General features: G+C 45.0%; 1 protein-coding gene across 12 annotated transcripts in view; it reads left to right on the top strand.

Moving 5' to 3' along the window:
- Positions 1–18389, top strand: part of TEAD1 (TEA domain transcription factor 1) — a 254197-nt gene that overhangs the window by 210264 nt on the left and 25544 nt on the right. For 10 of the 12 annotated variants that reach the window (XM_046685825.1, XM_046685827.1, XM_046685824.1 and 7 more), the window contains one exon: positions 5264–5437. The exons of 1 other annotated variant lie outside the window; for it this stretch is intronic. In XM_046685825.1, the coding sequence (XP_046541781.1) occupies positions 5264–5437 (174 nt within the window). Of the gene's footprint in view, positions 1–5263; positions 5438–5560; positions 6366–18389 lie in introns of those variants that run through there. One more of the 12 variants, XM_046685830.1, reaches the window with a different exon arrangement.

The raw sequence follows: 18389 nt of genomic DNA, 5'->3' as shown, positions 1-18389 counted from the left end.
CTCTGGACTGGCTGCGGGCCAGGTCAGCAGCCCAGCTGTTGGCCGGCACATTTTTTTTTTACTTTTCTTCTGTGTTAGAGCCCCATCTCCCTCTTTTTTGATTTACTCCCTCATTCTGTAAGAACATATCCGCCTCGAGCTACCTGAGATCAGTTACAAGGAAGGTCAATTTTCTGAAACTGTACAAATCTGAGAGTGTATTCTACTCTCACATGTGATGGATAACTTGATTTTCACCTGACTTGTGAAACTTTTTTCACATTTTCCAGGTGAATTCCGCATATGTCCTCTTTGCTAGTGAATAACACTGTATGTTTAGTGCTGGAGAGTAAGGTCGTCCGTGTAAAAAGAGCAGGTATGTGCTGATTTCATTCATGTGTGGGAGAGGGGATGTGACTGTCTTTCATCCCACTCTCTGTAGGAATCTTTGAGATAGATTTATATGGGCAATGTGATGCTGACTATAGAGGCAATAAGGTAGCTCCAGCCGTCTCTCTGTAGGTTCTGTGAAGACAGGGACTTCGTACTGTTAGCACATGGATCCCCTGTGCCTTGCACAGTGCCGGGCACACAGTGGACCATACGTGTGCTGGGTCATTCTGCAACCTGTAAAAGAAAAAGGTGGTGAGTACCTTTTCTGTTGTCATTGGTGTGTTGATAATTGACATATCCACTCAGTGCCTCGGAGACTTTTTTGTCATTGAATGAGCCGATGTTAACTTCTATTTTGGATAGCAAGGAAATTTATTATGAGGCTTTTGCAGACGTGACTGCTTGACATTCACCCTGTTTCTCCTATACATTGGCCCCACTACTTCGATTTTTGGTGGTGTTTTTGTTTTTGGGCATATTTGTTTCTTGCCCTATAGAGTAGAATGGTCCTTCTTCGGTTTTGTGTCCCACTTTTAGTTTGGGGGAAACCACCACTGCTAGAAAGAAAACAGGATTTGTTTGGGAGGGAGGGAGGGAAGGATCCACTCTGGGCTTCTGCCCTTATAAGGAGAACTGGCAGGATGTGAGGGAGTGAGAGCCTCACCAAATGGTTTTAGAGTTTTAATTTCGTTAAAACCAGGATCCACACATATCAGGTAGGTTTCTTCTTTTCAGCCTCTGGATGTGCGGGCAGAGGGATTCCTGCCCCACCCAGCTTGAATTCATGGGAGAGGGAGGTCTGTTTGTCTCAATGCTGTGGTCTCCAGGACACCTTCTTTGGTCCTTTGTATTCTTAGAAACAAAGTCACCTCTTGGCAGAAATAAAGCCACTCAGATGCCAACAGTCAGGGTTTGGTTTCAAGTCACCAGCCTTGGAGAGGCCGTGCCCGATTTCCTTTGGCAAAGGCAGCCTGCCCCTCATCCGTGCATTTCAGCCACTTGGGCACAGAAGTAACTTCCTCAAAATAGAAACCTTTGAAGCCTCTATCTGATGCATCTGTGAGTCATTACGTTTATCCCAAATTCTAACTTAACTTCTTAGAATTTTTAAAACACTATTTAACTTTTTTCTTCTTTCTCAAATCAACTTTCAGGAAAAGTAGATCTGAGCTAGAAGGGTCTAGGCATTATCTTCTGGGGGACAGTGTGGCTCGTTTTTGCAGCAAATGCATGAGCTGAGTGTGGACAGATCCAAGTTTTATTCTTAACTCCAGGACTATTCCTGGATGTGACCTCAGGCAAGTCCACTCATTTCTAAGCTTCTATTTCCTCATCTGTAAAATGACTTTAATAAAATCCGCCTGCAGTGTCACTGTGAGGGAAGGTTCACCTGAGGTCACGTATGTAGAAAGCACGTTGCACGTGACGCTGAATGGACACAGTTCCTTTCCTTCCTTCAGACACAGGTGAGGGGCCCACACCCGGAGAAGCTTGTAATGAGTGGGGCCTAATCCAGGATCTGAACAGTCACACGGCTTCACAACCTGCTCCCAACTCTTGGCTTCTTGTGTTTATTTTTTCTTTGCTGGGCAGGAGGGATAGCTAAAAGCAGGAAAGTTCTTTTCTTCTACCCTAAAATCTAGTTAATCTCACATAATAATAAACCCCAACAATAGCCGTCTTAGCAGCGAGCATTTATCAAACACTTCTGTGCTAGGCCGTATGCCAAGCACCCTCTGTGAGTTATTTCCTTTCATTTTCAAACCTGTTCCATATTACAGGTGTTATATCCCCATTGTACATATGAGAAAACTGAGATTTCAGGTTCTTGCCTGCCTCCAAAGTGTTCGTGCTTTGTGCTCAACATCTTGCTTTTCAGCTGTGCCTTGATAGTCCCCGCTGAAGTGTGGTCACCTTTCCGCTCCACTCACCTTCCTGACCTCTTGACGTGTTGAGGTCCAGGCTGTGGTCCCTGAGTTCAGCAGTCCAAGACTCCAAGTGTCACAGCTTCTGACCTGCCCCCCGGCTCTGCCTGGGCCCATGGGGGCTGGCGAGGCAGAAGAGCTGAGAGTATGGTGCTCGACAGAGAGATTCACATTCTATCCACCGTGTCCCCAGGGCTCTGCTGCTATTCCATTTTTTCCCATAAACTTACAGCCTACAGGCGGCACAAGAAATGACAGTAAGGGTGCCTCCCACAGCCAGCAGGGCTGGGAGGCTGCTGCAAGCAGAGAGGTTACTAATAAGGGCTTGACAGATGATGTGCAGACGGCCAGTCATCTGGATGACGAAGGAATAATACCTTTTGCCCGGAGCTCCCACGATGGAGGGCAACTCGAGAGTGAGCAGAGGAGCCAGCCACAGGCGCGCACTCCTCATTCATCTTCTCCTCTCTGATCTCTTCGCACCCGGGTCTGTGCCCCCAGCTTTGCCTGTGTTGTTTTTCTCTCCTTTTACCCACTGATGAGACTGGAAGCTCCCTAACAGCAGTGCCTCAGACATTTCTGTGGGCCTTGGTTTGCTATAATTGAAAAGATGATGCAACAACATTTGAGAAAATTTACGGAAAGATTGAAGACCCTCTACCGTACCCCATGACCTCACCTCCGTAACCCAGCCGTGGCTTTTCCTGTATTTTGTTTTATTTTTTGAGGAAGATTAGCCCTGAGCTAACATCTGCTGCCAATCCTCCTCTTTTTGCTGAGGAAGACTGGCCCTGAGATAACATCCATGCCCATCTTCCTCTACTTTATACGTGGGACGCCTGCCACAGCGTGGCTTACCAGGCGGTGCCATGTCCGCACCGGGGATCCAAACCAGTGAACCCTGGGCTGCTGAAGTGGAATGTGTGAACTTAACTGCTGTGCCACCGGGCTGGCCCCTTTGCCTTTATTTTTTAAGTTCTCTTCCAGCGCAGGCATGCTCTGTTCTTGCGTGGTAGTTCCCGGGGCTTGCTCTTACCTGAAATCTGCCTAGTAGCTCAAACAGAGCCTGGGTTGATGTCAGAGCTGGACAGCTCCCTCTTTTTCGCTTCCCCTGATACCTTTTAGGGATTGAAGCCTTGATAAAGGTATCACTCTGATGTTGAACAGGGGAGTGGCTTAGCGTTCTCCCAGAAGATGCTGGGCCATGACCATGCTCCCCACATGTGCAGCCAGTAGACGACAGGCATCCAGTGGGGTCTCGCTCCTTCTGCCCTTTGTCACTGTGGCCAGAGACCCACTGTGTGGGTAGCAGGTCATGGACTTAAACCAGCATTTCTTCAGGATATGTTTTCAGGGTTTCGTGATGAAATGAGTTTGGGGAACTTTGGGTTATACAAAGTTAAGAAATGTTTCTTAACTGCAGTGCTTTTACCATGCTGATAGCCACCGTGAATCTCAGAGAAGGCAGGTTTTATAAAGAATGATAGCTAGCGTTTATGGTTTACTTGGTTGAATCAGTGCTCTAGGAAGTTCTTCATGTGAGCTGTCATTGAAACCCTCTAGCCACCTAGGGAGGCAGATGCCCTCACTGTCCCCGTTTTAGAGGCTGGGGAGGCACTCGCCCAGTGTCAGAGCTAATTTGCAGTGGGCACAAAGTTTTGTGCTTGAGCAGGCTGATTCAGACCCCGTGCTCTTACGCAGTGTTCAGTACTCTTCTGCTCGCAGCTTCCACCAAGCCTCCTTTTATTTGGGACTTCTCGTTTCCTATGGGGTCAGTACTCAGAAGGATTCTAGTTAGAGAAATGCCAATTTAAACTTGAAAAGTGAATAGGGACTGATAGGCGAATAGGGACACTATTGGGTTCTGAGCTCCTGGAACCCCCGGACCACCCCCCCCCCCCCTCCCCGCACACATACACACGCACATCTTTGTGTCACGTTAGGTTGGTATTACTGTCTGTTTAGCAGAAAAGGCAGGCAGGGAGGGTCTGGAATAGAGTTTTGGCAAGTGGAATTCACTCAAGGAGCATTAAAAATTATTGATGCCTGGCCTTGTCCGCAGGGACTCCAATTTATTCTAAGTGGAGCCCAGGCACTGGTGACATTTAAATGCTCTTTGGTGATTCTGATGCAGCCTGAGTTGAGAACCATTGGTTCGCACATCCTCCTCTGTGGTCCAGTTACCATATCTTATACCACAGCAAGGAGAAGAAAAAGGATATCCTATGTAAGTTAAATGACTTAACAAGGTTTTTTGGCTTTTTTGTCTGTTTTTTCATGAATGCGTGACCTGTGTTCTTTTTTTACTGGCTTCAGATGTCCTTGTACCATCGATCCTCTCCTTGGTGTATGCCCCTGACTCTGACTTTGCACTGACAGTCACATATTGACCTGCACATATGCAGAAGTTTTAGATTGGTTACTAAGGGGGCTGGTGAGAAAGAGGCTCAGCACTCTTAGTCCTGCTGGAAGAAGTAGATGGGTACCATTGCTCAGAGCCTTGCATCCACGCTGTTGCTAGGGGAGCTGTAGCAAGAAGTGGACTCAGGGTGATGATATTAGCTAACCACACACGTTCTTTTTATTGGGCTTACACTATAAATAATGGGCTCCAAAGGGAGCCACAGTCATTTTCAGTTGAGTCAGGTGAAACTGGGTGATAGAATTGTTTCGTGGTTTGGTAGTTGGGTAACTTCAGCTGTTGTTTACTACTGTGTCTATAAAAAGTCCTTTTTTAGGCATTTGGGAAAATATACGCCCTTGTCGATAAAAGACAATGATTGTTTTAACCCTAAGCTGTAACAGCTTTTCTTAACATCTTCATCTCTTCAAAGGCACATACCCTGGGCCGTTCAAGGCCTAATTCCAGGATTTCCAGACTCCCGCTCTTTATCCGGTTCAAGATGGATGAGTTGCAGGTTGGTCAAAGGGTTTGTAATGGGACTGTTTCTGTTGGTTTCTTACAGTACAACAAACACCTCTTCGTGCACATTGGGCATGCCAACCATTCTTACAGTGACCCATTGCTCGAATCAGTGGACATTCGTCAGATTTATGACAAATTTCCTGAAAAGAAAGGTGGCTTAAAGGAACTGTTTGGAAAGGGCCCTCAAAATGCCTTCTTCCTCGTAAAATTCTGGGTGAGTAAGACATTGCTGTGATTTCGGTGGTTTTTGTGTGAATGGTCGGGTCCCATCCGTGAGCGCGAAGCAGCACAGCTGGCCGTGGATTCACGCTGACCGCACCTTCTCGTGCATCCTCAGGATCACCGAGGGATCACAGACTTGCACCCGCGAGGCTGTCCTCAGGCCAGCCTTGTGTTACATCCGCATGGCGCACCCAGGCGGCATTTGCTGTTTCTGTCGAAGAGCACGAGAGAGGGGCGGCCTCCTTGGGCTTCCGGGCTCACACACGTGATGACAAAAGGCTTCACAGATGGCTGGAGTCACAGTTGAAAACAGGGGGCACTAGATCCTCTGTTTCTTCTCCCTCCATTAAGCAAAGCGACCTATAAATTCCACTGGAGCATAGGACCTGGGGCTTGGATGAAGATAAAGTAACGTGCTTCATACAGAACAGCTTTGCGCAGTGTGTGCTTTAGAACAACCAGGGCAAATCCCCCCAGCTGCTGGGGCTGCTGGTGCTCCCCGACCTCAGAGGGCAGCTTGGCTCTCCTCCACTAGTGAGGCTCGGGCCAGGGCGCTGCTAACGGGTCAGAGCATTAGAGCAGGCAGAGGTGTGATGGCTTCTGTCTGGGGTTTGGGGCAGTGGGAGACCAGATGACCTGCTAGCACTGAGAGCTTATGATTCCCCAGTCTCTACAAGAATAAAAAGAAAATGCTTCAAGGTTCGTACTCATTAGCATGGTATTGAAGGCCCTCCAGGAGCTGGTTCTGGGGCATGTTCCTTGCTGTCCATCCTGTGCCCCGCCTCTGTGTGTGTCCGGATCCACACTTCTCCTTTTCTGCCTCTCCCGCCGGGGCCAGCCCCTCCTTCCTTGATTACAGCACCTTCTTCACTTAAGCAGACTATTGATTTTTGTTTTACTCCCATCGCATTTTATAGTTTATCGGTTTCCGTGCTGTGTCACAATTATTTGAATGTGTGTCCCCCTCTTCTCTGGACTCCGCCTGCCTCCAGAGGGCCTTATTCATAATAGTGGCGGCCGCTAATCGAATGCCTGCTGTGCGCTGGAGCTGCGCTGATGTTTGACAGGCATTTCCTCCAGTCCTCACGGTGTTAAGTGGAATTTGCCTCATATCCAGCTAAGAAAACAGAGACCCAGAGATTATAAAAGACAGGCTACATGGAGGTTGGGGACCTGGGGCTTGAAATCAGATCACTTTGACTTGAGTGTCTCTGCTGTTTCCTGGCCACTCCGTGCCCTGTGGGCCCTGGCTGCAGGGACTGTCAGCAGAGGACTCTTGGTCTCTCTCCCATACTAAGCAAATGCCTCGTACAAGAAAGCCCGACAAGTGGGAGACCAAATGGATGAATTAAGGAAAAATTCGTGTTTTAAATTCCTTGGGAGGAAATTTACATACTAAATTTACTTTGTTTCTTTTATCCTTGCCGTGGTAACTAGATTTCATTTTTCATGCTTCTGTATTGAATGTGGGTTGTGGAAGTCGCCTTCTACTTATATTAATGTTCTTGGGGCTGGTAATACGTGTGGACAGCCTGAAAAGCAGTCACAGTCGCTTCTCCTTTCTAAACTGGTGGCTGCCACCTAGTGATTTAAATGGTGGCTGGGGGTCAGTTATTATGTGGCAACATAGTTTTCCAAGTGTGGGCTGCGGACTCCAACGAGGTTCCTCAGCATCCTTCCAGCGGGCCATCAGGATCAGAACTCTTTTCGTTATGGCATTGATACATCATTTGCCTTTTGCACTCTGCTGATACGCACACTGATGGTTCTAAAGCAACAGGATAACCCGCTGAAGCCTTAGCTCAGTCAGACTCATATGCCTGCACAGTTAAAAAAAAAAAAAAAGAACCAGTCACACCAAGCATGTCCTTTATGAATTTTATTACGTCTTGAACCTGGAGTAGACTTTGAAAATGAATGCAGTGAGCTGGCTGCCACCTCAAGGAAAACAACTGACAATATTTGTTGCCAGAGATAAAATTTGAGCTTTCAAGTAAAAAATAAGAATTTTGGAAAACTTGTATCCACCTCAGTGAACTTGACAGCTTCCCAATACTTAGAAGACTTTTCTGATGAGATCCACACAGTCATGTTAGCAAATGTGATTTTTTGATATTGTGCAAGATAAACCAGTAGGTTTTGGAGTAACAGAGTATGAAAAGCTCATTGATGAGGTTTCAGATTCTGCACTGCAGCTAACCTTTATCTATCGCTTGTCAGATTTTGGAGTGGTATCAAAGGAAAATGACCACAATTATCTGAAGAGCCTATTACAATACTCTTCCCTTTCCAGTTATATTTTTCTTCGTGTACTTCCGTCACAACAAATTGAATGTTGTAGAAGCGGAATGAGAGTCTTGATATTTTCCATTGAGCCACACGTTAAATAGATCTGAAGAATGTAAAACAGCACTACCCTTCTCAGGAATTTTGTTTGTTTGTTTTTGAAAAGATAGGGAAGTCTAATTAAGAAAAGATGTATGTTAAGATGCAATGAATGAGCTTACTATCATTTTTAAATTAAGTAATAAATATTTTAAAATTTTCTCAGTTTAAATTTCCAGTGCAGAAAATAGAGATAGATATCACCTACAGGAACAAAAGCTCTTTGAGGTCATCCATACATTTTAAGAGTGGAAAGGGGTCCTGAGATCAAGAAGTTTGAGAGCCATTATTGTGGAGGATGTAAAAAGAAGCTGTTTTACCCAAATTAATTAACATTAATCAGAAATTATAGGATATGATAAAAAGCAACCATTTTCAGTACCTTCAAATTAAAGAGTATTGGTTTTTAATGATAATAAGATTTCTTATAATTAGCATGTTATTTGAATATAAAGTGGAAGGGAGAGTGCTTCGAAAGTTGTTTCTGTTTTTGCTTCCAAAACTTCTCCCACTTTTCTCAGCAGATGATTTTAAGAGACACTTTTAGTGATGGGGCTTTTTGGCCATAAATCCCCAAATAATGAAGTCTCATTTGTGGATGTTTAGAGTGGTGGCTAGTATGAGACGTACAAATTTAGAAACAATTCCTTCAAGCTTAGGTATTAGTTTATTAAATTAAGATTTGTGGAACTAAAATTGAGCACTTCCGTAAATGTGATAGAAGACAGTACTCCTTCAGTAGAATTGTTAGCAGTGCTTAACCTTTATAAAGAAATTCAGTTGTAACTGTGTTAAAATAAAGGAAGAAAGGCAATTTGGGTTTGGTTTACAATTTGCTGCAATTGGCTTCCTCTACTGACTAAGAATGAATTACACTTGGAATATCTGTCCTCGGGTGTCGGTAGGTGTTTCCAGTGGGTGTTTCTTAAGTAGGTTTAACACTCCTTTAAATATTTTTGCTGTGAGCAATTTGCTTAGCAGATTTTCTTATTTTCATGTGAATTCAGTAAATTTCAACAGAGATCCTATATCCAGTCTCCTTTCTCCTCCTCCCTTTTTCCTCTGTCTCAAAGTTCCTGAAATCTCTGGGTTGTCAAAATTACACTGACTCTTAGTTTGTTCATGTGATTGTTCATGAAATTCCATTTTCAGAATGTCAGCCACGTTCAACCTGGGCTCACTTGGGCTTGCCCAGGTCGGGTGTTTGCTGTGGAGGAAATACTGAGCGCTCCCTGGAGTACCCGCACTTACGCCAGGCTGTGGGCACCTCAGCTCTTTGCCAGCGGACACTTTGAGGTGAACGGGATGGCGGTGAGCCAGGGAGCAGTTTCAGGGTGGAAGACCCTGCCTCGCACCCCAGGACTCAGGCCCCAAAATGTAAATGAGTCGCAGAGCCGAGGATGCCAGTGTGGCTGCCCCCCTACCCTGTGAGCCTTATAATCTCTCACACCTTAATGGTGGGGGACACCCAAGCGTCCCCGTGAATGGCTGTGTGTCTGGTGGGTTTTTTTTTTTAAGAGCCTTATTGAGATATAGTTTACACACCATAAAAATCACCCATAAAATTCAGTGATTTTTAGAAAAATTTACAGAGTGTGTAACCGTCACTGTAATCAAATTTTAGAATACTTCCATCATTCCAAAAGATCCTCTGTGCCCATTTGCAGTCAGTCCCTGTTCCCACGCCCAGACCCAGACCACCACTAATCTACTTTCTCTCTGTTTGAGTTTGCCTTTTCTGGACATTTCCTGTGAATGGAATCGTTCAGTGTGTGCATCTGCTGCTTTCATTTTTCATAATCTTGAGGCGCATCCATGTTGTAGCGTGTCGGTAGGTAGCTCCTTTCTCTTGCTGAATACTCTCCCATCGCATGTGGACCACATCTTGCTTACCCATTCACTGGTTGGTAGATTCGTGGATTGTGTCCACTTTGAGCTTTTATGAATCATCCTGCTCTGAAGTCTTTTTGTGGACATAGGGTTTCATTTTTCTTCGCATTTTTCCATGAGAGTGGAATTGCTGAGTCATATGGTAACTCTGTTTAACTTGAGAAACTGCCAAACTGTTTTCTAAAGTGGTTTATACCATTTTACATTCCACCAGTGAGTTATTAGGGGTCAGTCACCTCCTCTTTCACCCATTCCGTCTGCAGGTGTTAGGGTCGGGGGAGATGGCCGCCAGCGTTGTGGATGAGGCGGCTGGTGAGTGAAGGCACCAACACAAGGGCCGGGTGAGGCGCGTGCAGGCGCATTGAGGAGCCTCGCAGCTCAGTCTTCACTTGTATGGGAGACGGAGGTGGGTAGGAAAATTAGACGAGACAAGAAATCAGGCTTCAGTTGTGTCAGCAGTGGAGAGCAGCAGTCAGTGGTTTTAACAATTTTTGAGCCAAAAGAGTAATAGGATTCTTTTTGCTCAGTGTTACCGTCACTGTCTCTGCATTTTGCCGTTTCTTTATTCTTTACCTTTTCCTGGTCAGGACGGTCTCCTATTTATTTCCTTTCTCTTCCTTCGTGCGTACTTGTTATTCACGCCTGTGCGTTTTAATTCTGCGCCATATTTAATTATAAAGAGAGGAAAGTGATTTTGAAGGAAAAGGACGGAAGGGACTCCTCTTTCTCAGCAGTGGGGGAGAAAGTTAATGAGTTCCTCCTGTGAGCCAGGCACCGTGCCAGCCATGAGCACGTACTTGACGTTAGTCCATCCCTGTGAGGGACGTGTGATTATTCCCCTTTTGCACATAAAGAAACTGAGTCATGGAGAGGCAAAGTGACTTCTGTAAAGTCACACAGCTAACAAATGCCAGATCTGCTGGATTCTGGAATCTGTGCACTTTCCACTAAATCCTTGCATGGCCTCTTCAGGGAGCACGGTTCTGTCACTGAAAAGTCTCTGAAGGTCATTTCACTTGCACAAAAACCAGGGCTGATAACTGAAGTGAAGCAGCATGGTTTTTTTCCACAGTCCTGTGTGGGATGCTCTGGTTTGCGTTCACGTGGGAGCTAAGGGGAATAGACTGTTGTTACCTGGAAGTTCAGATTGGACCCCAAGTCTCACTAGAGAGGTACATACAGCACTGTTAGCTGCCTTTGGGGAGAACCAGTAGCATAGTTTTTGCGTTGTGATTACAAAGGCAATATCATAATATTCTAGACACTCTTGGAAATACATAATTTTTGATTCATTCCTAAATGCACCACAAATGTATCTAATGTAATTCATGTTTATGTAGTTTAATTCAAGGAGTGTGTTAAATCTGGTATCTGGCTTTTCTTCCTTACTAAACAGCCTTCCATGTAGCCATATGTCATTATATCCCCAATTACCATTTTTAATGACTATGTAATATCCTATTTACTGAATATGTCCTAATTTAGCCATTGTTTTTAAATATTGATAAATATGGTTTTAATATATGTGTGCAGGTGTATGTGTTTGAATAACTACTTTGCTTTCTGAAGTAGTCAGGCAGCGAGTAAGGACAGCAGCCATCTCTCTCAGCCTTGCCTGGCATAATCGAAAACAAAACAACTTCCTGTTGTCACTTTGATTTTTGAATTCCTCTACATCTGCAGCTATTTTTTTTCTTTATACTCAAAGCCTTTAATCATTCCTCATTCTCTATAGAAACAACTAGTAATAAGGTTAAACATACTATATTCCCTTAATCCTAAGATACATACTCATTCCCATTTCAACAGTTCTAGAAGCTTCTTACAGTTGATGTCATAAGCAGCTTGTCCTCCCCTCCAGTCATGATGTGGTTATTATTGCCTGCCCTTTGTGACCCTCGCCAGTATAGAAGGCACCCCACTGTCTCCTTGTCACTGCAGTTGAGTTATTCGCACTAGTTGAACTATACACTACTAGTGCAAATTTTAGCTTAAATTTGAATCCCTAATTAAAACATCTCAGAAAAATTAGTTTGATGCAGCATTGAAATTGTTGTTATGATTGAGGAGGAATGTGGAGCCAGATTTGTGAGAAATGAGGCTAACGTTTTGCACTGGCCAATATCCATACTTCTTTTTCTCCTTATGAAACAGTGATCAGGTGCTGTGTAGGCCCCAGGAGAGGCAGAGGTCCACCCACAAGTCGACAGCCGTGCTTCGGTTGAGCACTGAGATTCATGCAGACGGGGTGCCAGTGATGTGGCAGACAGTGCAGCTAATTTAAGATAAATGCCAACTGTCTTGGAATCGATCATAGAATTCCCAAAGTTAGAAGAGGTGGGTGTGATCCAGTCATGCATCCTGGAAGACAAAATCCCAAGTACAGCTTGCAGCTGACTTGCAAAAGGAGTTCATTTCCAGCCACATAAGGAAATAACAAAATTATGGATTTAACCAAATAAGAAATGCGATGAAACTATTTTTGGAGGAGCCTCAAAATTCTGCTCTCTGTCCTAACAGTGCTCAAGAGGGTCAAGCTTGGGGCCACTGGTTCAAAGAAAGCAGCATGTTACTAACATGTTACTTATAAACCTTACAGCCAAAAACTATTCAGAAGACTCATTAGTGTGAAGAAGGCTTCGTCTCAAACTTTGATTGGAGGAATAAAGAAGAAAGTAATAAGAAAGTGAAATTGTATGGATATGTATCCTGTTGTTAAAAAACACAGTTTTTATATGCATTTAATGTAACGGTTTTCTTTCTCTCAAATCGTTACTAAATTAGTGGTATCTTAGAAACCAGGATATATGATGTTACCCTACGGTTATTTATAATCTTTTGCTTTCTAAAATTTTTGGAATTATGATCATTCAGTGTAAACACTTAACAATATGTTCATAGTCATTCAACTTACTTTCTTAACCTGTTTTTCTAGGGGAAGAAAAAAGAAAGGCTGGTTTTACTAACCAGAGCAAATGCGAGAAGATTTTGCTAAACAGAGAAAGGGAAGCAGGTTATCTGGAAAGAGGGCAGCCTGCGGAAGCTGCTGCTGTCCTGGTAGAATGAAATCACATTTGTTGGACAAAATGACAGGCACTATAAGTAAAACCACTGAGCTTTATTTAAGGAGAAGAAATCGGGTGACATGTAAACCAGCCGAGTGGAGCCCTCTGCAGTTTCAGCCTGTATCTAATTGGATTCTGCGTGATGTAGGTTGCAATTGTAGACTCGAGTCTGTCATTTGGAACCAAATGTCCCTGTTCCAATTCATGGAAAAGGAAGTTAGCAAAATGGAATAATTTACTCCCCACGTGTTTTAAGCTGCTAATCAATAAGGAAAAGGCCTTTCAGTTCAACGAGTTTTCCATTTCTCTTGACTTCTGTGTCATCTCAAAATGGTGTTAAGTTCTGAAATTATGTGAACAATATTAAGTGATGGAATGATATAAGTGCGAGGAAGATTAGCAGAAATTCCACCATATTCAGAGGTACTTATGAGGCTAATCCATAATAAATTCTTCTGGGGTAGGCAGTGATTATATGATTATTTTCACCGAGGGTCTGTTTTTTCAAACATCGTCACTTGATAGGCACGTTCTGACATCTCATGGAGAGGAACAGGGGAGTCAGTAAACTTGCATATCCACTCGTTTTGGTTTGATCGCGTAAGAAAAATATCTGGAGCTCCTTCACGCTTTCTGCATTGATTGCTGTCTGTCGCTGCTTCCTTCCTGTTTTCCCAGCCCCGTGTCCTAAACTTCTTTGTAGGCGTCCCCGGGGACGGGAATACCCTGTCTGTAGCTTTTGTTTATCCAGCAGTGTGATGTATAGTGCAGATTTTCAACAGTTGTGTTTCCTTTTTAACTCATTGGCAGAAAAGTTATTGTATTTCATTCAGTACACCTGGAGAAATTGCTGTACCTTGGGTGCTATAATGTAACTACTGCTTAGCCAGCTCTGATATTGTAGGCAGATATAGTAGGCGTCTGATAGTTTGAGTAATCTTGCCCAAGGTATTTGCTGAAGGGCAGAGGAGACCCCAGTAGATTCATACAAAAGCTTTTCCGAGCTATCTCTGGAGTTGTTAGGTTCTTATAGAAATAGTTTAATGATTTGCATTGGTAATAAATATACACATCACTAGTGAGTCATTCAACAAACATTCACTGAACTCTACTTTGCTCCTAGAGAGCTGGGGAAACAGACATGAATAAGAGGCAGACCGTAGGGGCTGGTGTGGGATGGCAGACACACAGGCTGATAAATGCCAGCACCAGGGGATAGGAACTGTAATGGAAAGGTGGAAGCACAGGGGTAGAAGGAATTGTTTTTGCCTGAGAACGTTCCAGAAGGCCTCACAAAGACATGGCGTTTGAGCTGAACCTTGAAACGATTTGGTCAGTGGAAGGGGAGCGGGAAGGAGTTTTCAGGGCAAGTGGACACTTGTGCAGGGACCGAGAATCCTGCTGGGAGGGAGTAGAGGGTCCCCATGGCCGCTGAGCATTAGAGAACCTGGAGAATGGAGAGGTGAGGGTAGAAACATTGATCCCCTGCGGCAGTCACTTTATTTGGAAGACCCTTTCTGAGTCCCCTGCAAAACATAAGGCAGACCAGGAAATGGGAAATGGGAACAGAAGCTCACTCTGCTTTCCCCCCAATTCGTTAACCTCAGTCACACCGCGGATACTTTTTTTTTTAACCTTGAACTCTTCAGGACATCTAGGCAGAATCTAAATTGGGAGCTCCCTGGACCTCATGAGAGAATCCAGCTGACAACTGTTCCTCCACTGCTTTCTGTCCTGGGTCATTTGGCTCAGTGGTTGCTAAAAAGCCAAGGTCAGGGGTCCATCCTTTCCTCTGGGGGGCTATTTAACTCTGCTCCCTAGCATGGTTACAGGCTGAGCTGCTAAGCCGCTGTCCCACCAGGACCTGCTGCTGACCAGAGGTCCGGGGGAAGGCAGACACACGGCGCACCTGCACGTCCCATCGCTTGCCCTTTCGATGGAGGCACGAGAGCTTCTGTCTGTGATCGTCAGCTCCAGAAAAGCCTGAGAAGGAAAGAGTTGCAGTGGCACAATCAGGGTGGCTGCTTATTTCCAGACCCAGTTTTTTGTTTTTTTTTTTTAACATTTTTTTTTTTTTTAAAGATTTTATTTTTTCCTCTTTCTCCCCTAAGCCCCGGTACATAGTTGTATATTCTTCGTTGTGGGTCCTTCTAGTTGTGGCATGTGGGACGCTGCCTCAGCGTGGTCTGATGAGCAGTGCCATGTCCGCACCCAGGATTCGAACCAACGAAACACTGGGCCGCCTGCAGCGGAGCGCGCGAACTTAACCACTCGGCCACGGGGCCAGCCCCATCCAGACCCAGTTTTGCAAGGAGTTCGTAGTCATAAGCCCCTCAGGGATCGTGGTCCACTGTCTAAAGTTGCACCTAGACCCTTGGTGATGTGTGAAATCCCCCTGCCTGTGCCAGTGGAGTCCAAGGTTCATCCTCCCCCCTCCTCCCATTTTCATTTCCTTTTTGCATTACAAAAGCAATATAAGCTTATTCTAAATAGTTCAGGCAGTTCAAAAGATGATAGAAGACAAAGTGACCTCCCCCTCAGCCATGTACTTTCTGAACTTTTTCTGTGCATCTTCAAACATGGTACGTACACCATTTGCTTTTACCAAAAAGAAGAAAGCTCCAAGTATTATTCGACAATTTCATTTTTTTCTCACTTAAAATATCTTGAGCATAAGATGTCTTTTTACAGGAATGAGAATTTGAGGGTTAAGTCTAAATTTTTGTTATTCTTTTCAGTAAAGGTGACTTGTTAGTAGAATTGCCAGGTTTAGCAAATAAAAATACAGGCCACCTGGTTAAATTTGTATTTCACTTAAACAGTGTATTTTTTTCAGTATTTTTATGTCCCATGCAATCTTTGGGACATATGGATACTAAAAAAGTATGCCGTTTATCAAAAAAATCAAATTTAACTGGGTGTCCTGTATTTTATTTGGCAGCTCTGCACTTGCCAGTCAGTTGATTGATTTGTTGTTGTTGTTCTATGTAAGACTTCATAAACAACAACTCCAGACCGGAAGAGATCCCGTTGCCTGGTTTGGAAAGGGTGGTCCACGCCGTGGTGTCCGCACCCCTGATGAATGGGGTGTGCGCTGGGCCAGCGCAGCCGGCGCCTGGCACTCATTCCCTGTCGCCACTGGAAAGAACGGGCCTGTGCAGCGGCGTTGTACTTGGGGCCGAGACCTTGGCCCTTTCATCCCAGCTACTGTGTGAAGTCACCAGTGGCAGTTACCTAAAGTCGCGTGGGTGATATTAACTGAATTTTTTTTAATGAATGCTGGTATTTGTAGGAATCTGCAGTGCCAACAGCCAGCCTTTCAAGCAGTGCATCTTTTAATGAGAGCAAGCTTTTAAGAATCTTTGAAGTACTAAATGTTTACGAAATTCAAATAGGGGTGCCAATCTGCACAATAAAGGGGTGTTTTTAAAAATCTTCTATTTTGTAGATGTAAATATATGCCGTAATTAGTGGGTAGTAACTTGAAGAGCAGGGTCTGAGTTCACTCGTATTATTCTTATTTAAAACAGCTGTGGCGGGAGACTGCAGCTGCTGTCCCTTGTGTTGGGCAGGGCACAACAGCCTGAAGTGATCACTCAGAGGCACCGTTCCCTCTGGCAGCTCCATCGCTCTCCCCACTGCCTTGCTGGGGGCTCTCCCAGCTTCCCTCCATCTAAGCCTCCGGATGCCAGTGGGGGCTGGCTTCAGGAGTCTCGGCCAGGGGCAGATGCATGCAAATGAGTCAGGTGGGAGGGTTTAGGAGGAGCCAGCTTCCTCAAGACCCCCTGCCAGCGCTGCCTTGTGGGGTGCTTCTGCCCAACGGCGGCGCGGGGCCCAGTGCAGAGGGATTGTCCTTTGGCGCCCGCGGGAGCAGCTGCAAGGCCCGCGTGGTACCCTGCTGCTCTCGCCATGTGGCAGGCCTGGACGGCTGCCCACAACAGAACCCAGCTCCCAGTGCTGCCTGCCAAGGAGCCAGATGCTGCCATTGGAAAAAATTGCTTCACAATTTGGAATCTTGGTCCTTTGATCATTGCTCAGAGAGGATGAAGAGGAGAGGTTCAAAGTGGTGGTTTGAAAATGCCAGCGTCTCCTTGCATCCATCAGCGCCTACTCTACTGTCTCCTGTCAGGACAATCCCCTTGATGTTGTCATTTTTGCAACCAAGTACATCTAAGCCCTCAGGGCGGAGAGGAGAGATGGATGGGAAGGGAGTGTCCACAGCCTGCTCCTGTCATGACCAGCGCCCCTACCCTGTCCCCTGCGTTTGGGGTTATCTGCTTCCTCTTTGTTCCAGCAGGCTTTTCCTTCTTGAACCCAGTGAGAAAGTAGTTGTCATCCGCCAAATGCCACTTCTGCATGAGCTACACAATGCCATTCTTCACTTGGCAACCATGGTGTCACTTCAGCCGCCTGGAGCCGGGTTTCCAGAGGCCTGAGGTTGTGCAGAGATGAGCCCCTGGCCCACCCCTCCTCCCCTCAGGGGACTCTGGATCCCACGTAACTGGGCTAGGCCTCATTCTTCCTCACCCATGAAATATTCTTTGAAGAATATTGCATTTTTAATGTTTTTTTTAGAATTTCAAAAACATGAAATTAAACAGTGGAGTGCCTCCATGAATAACAAATGAGAAGTAGTAGAAGAGAAACCAATCCAGAGTGTTGTCTGGTGACTTAAATATTTCAGCTGCAGGAGTAATGAGTGTAAGAGAAGATGATTTAGGGGAGAATTTGGGAAAACTTGATGTTACATTTTGTTGTTTCTTTGCTGTCTGATGCGGTCAGCTCTCCCTGCCTGGCACTGTACCCTGCTTCCGCTTCGACCTTATATTGTTTTCCAGGTCTTGCCCACAGATAGACCCTAAAGTCTTCTCATTCACTCAACACACATTTGTTGTTAATTGCCTTTTCTATTTCCAGAACGAATTCTGCAACATCTCCAATCATATCTTTGCTGGAAAGATGATAATTTTTACGTGTTTGAGCAGTTACACCCAAAACTTAAAACTTGTCCTAAGCTCACAAATCAGAAAAAGTACTGACTTTCCTGTTTGGAAAAATCCATTGTTGGCCTGTGCTGCTGACCTCATCAGTGCGGGTTAGGCCTCAGACTGGCTCTGTGGGGACAATTTTTATCTTGTTTATTGATCATGAACCACCCTCCACATTGGGTCACATGAACCATCCACATTGGGTCACATCTCTGTAGAGGTGACTTGAGGCTCTGTCTTCATCTCTGTCCTGGTCTGTGCTTTAAATCAACAAGTTACTAGGAGTGGTTGTCAGTATGATTAGCGGCTGTCATTTGTGTAGCACGTTGCAGTTTACAGATGAGTTTCGTGTGCCTTCTATCTTCCTGTCACCATGGTGGCCGTTGGACGCTGGTCTTCTCTGGTTAAAGATGAGGAAAATGAGACTCACTCAAAGAAGTGACTGCTGTCCCTGCTGTCAGTCAGATGTCTGAGGTGGCATGACAACAGATGAAGAGTCAGAATTAACAAGTATCAGCTTTAGATGGAAGGGAGGTCTGAAATCAGGATGGAGTTTAATAAAAATACATGTAGACCTTGAATCCAGGAAGCAGATAGGACCCAAAGCAGCTCGTGG

Source organism: Equus quagga, chromosome 14 (assembly GCF_021613505.1).
Source record: "Equus quagga isolate Etosha38 chromosome 14, UCLA_HA_Equagga_1.0, whole genome shotgun sequence".
NCBI lineage: Eukaryota > Metazoa > Chordata > Mammalia > Perissodactyla > Equidae > Equus > Equus quagga.
Note: the sequence above shows the minus strand (reverse complement) of the source record. Positions and strands in the feature narration are given on the sequence as shown.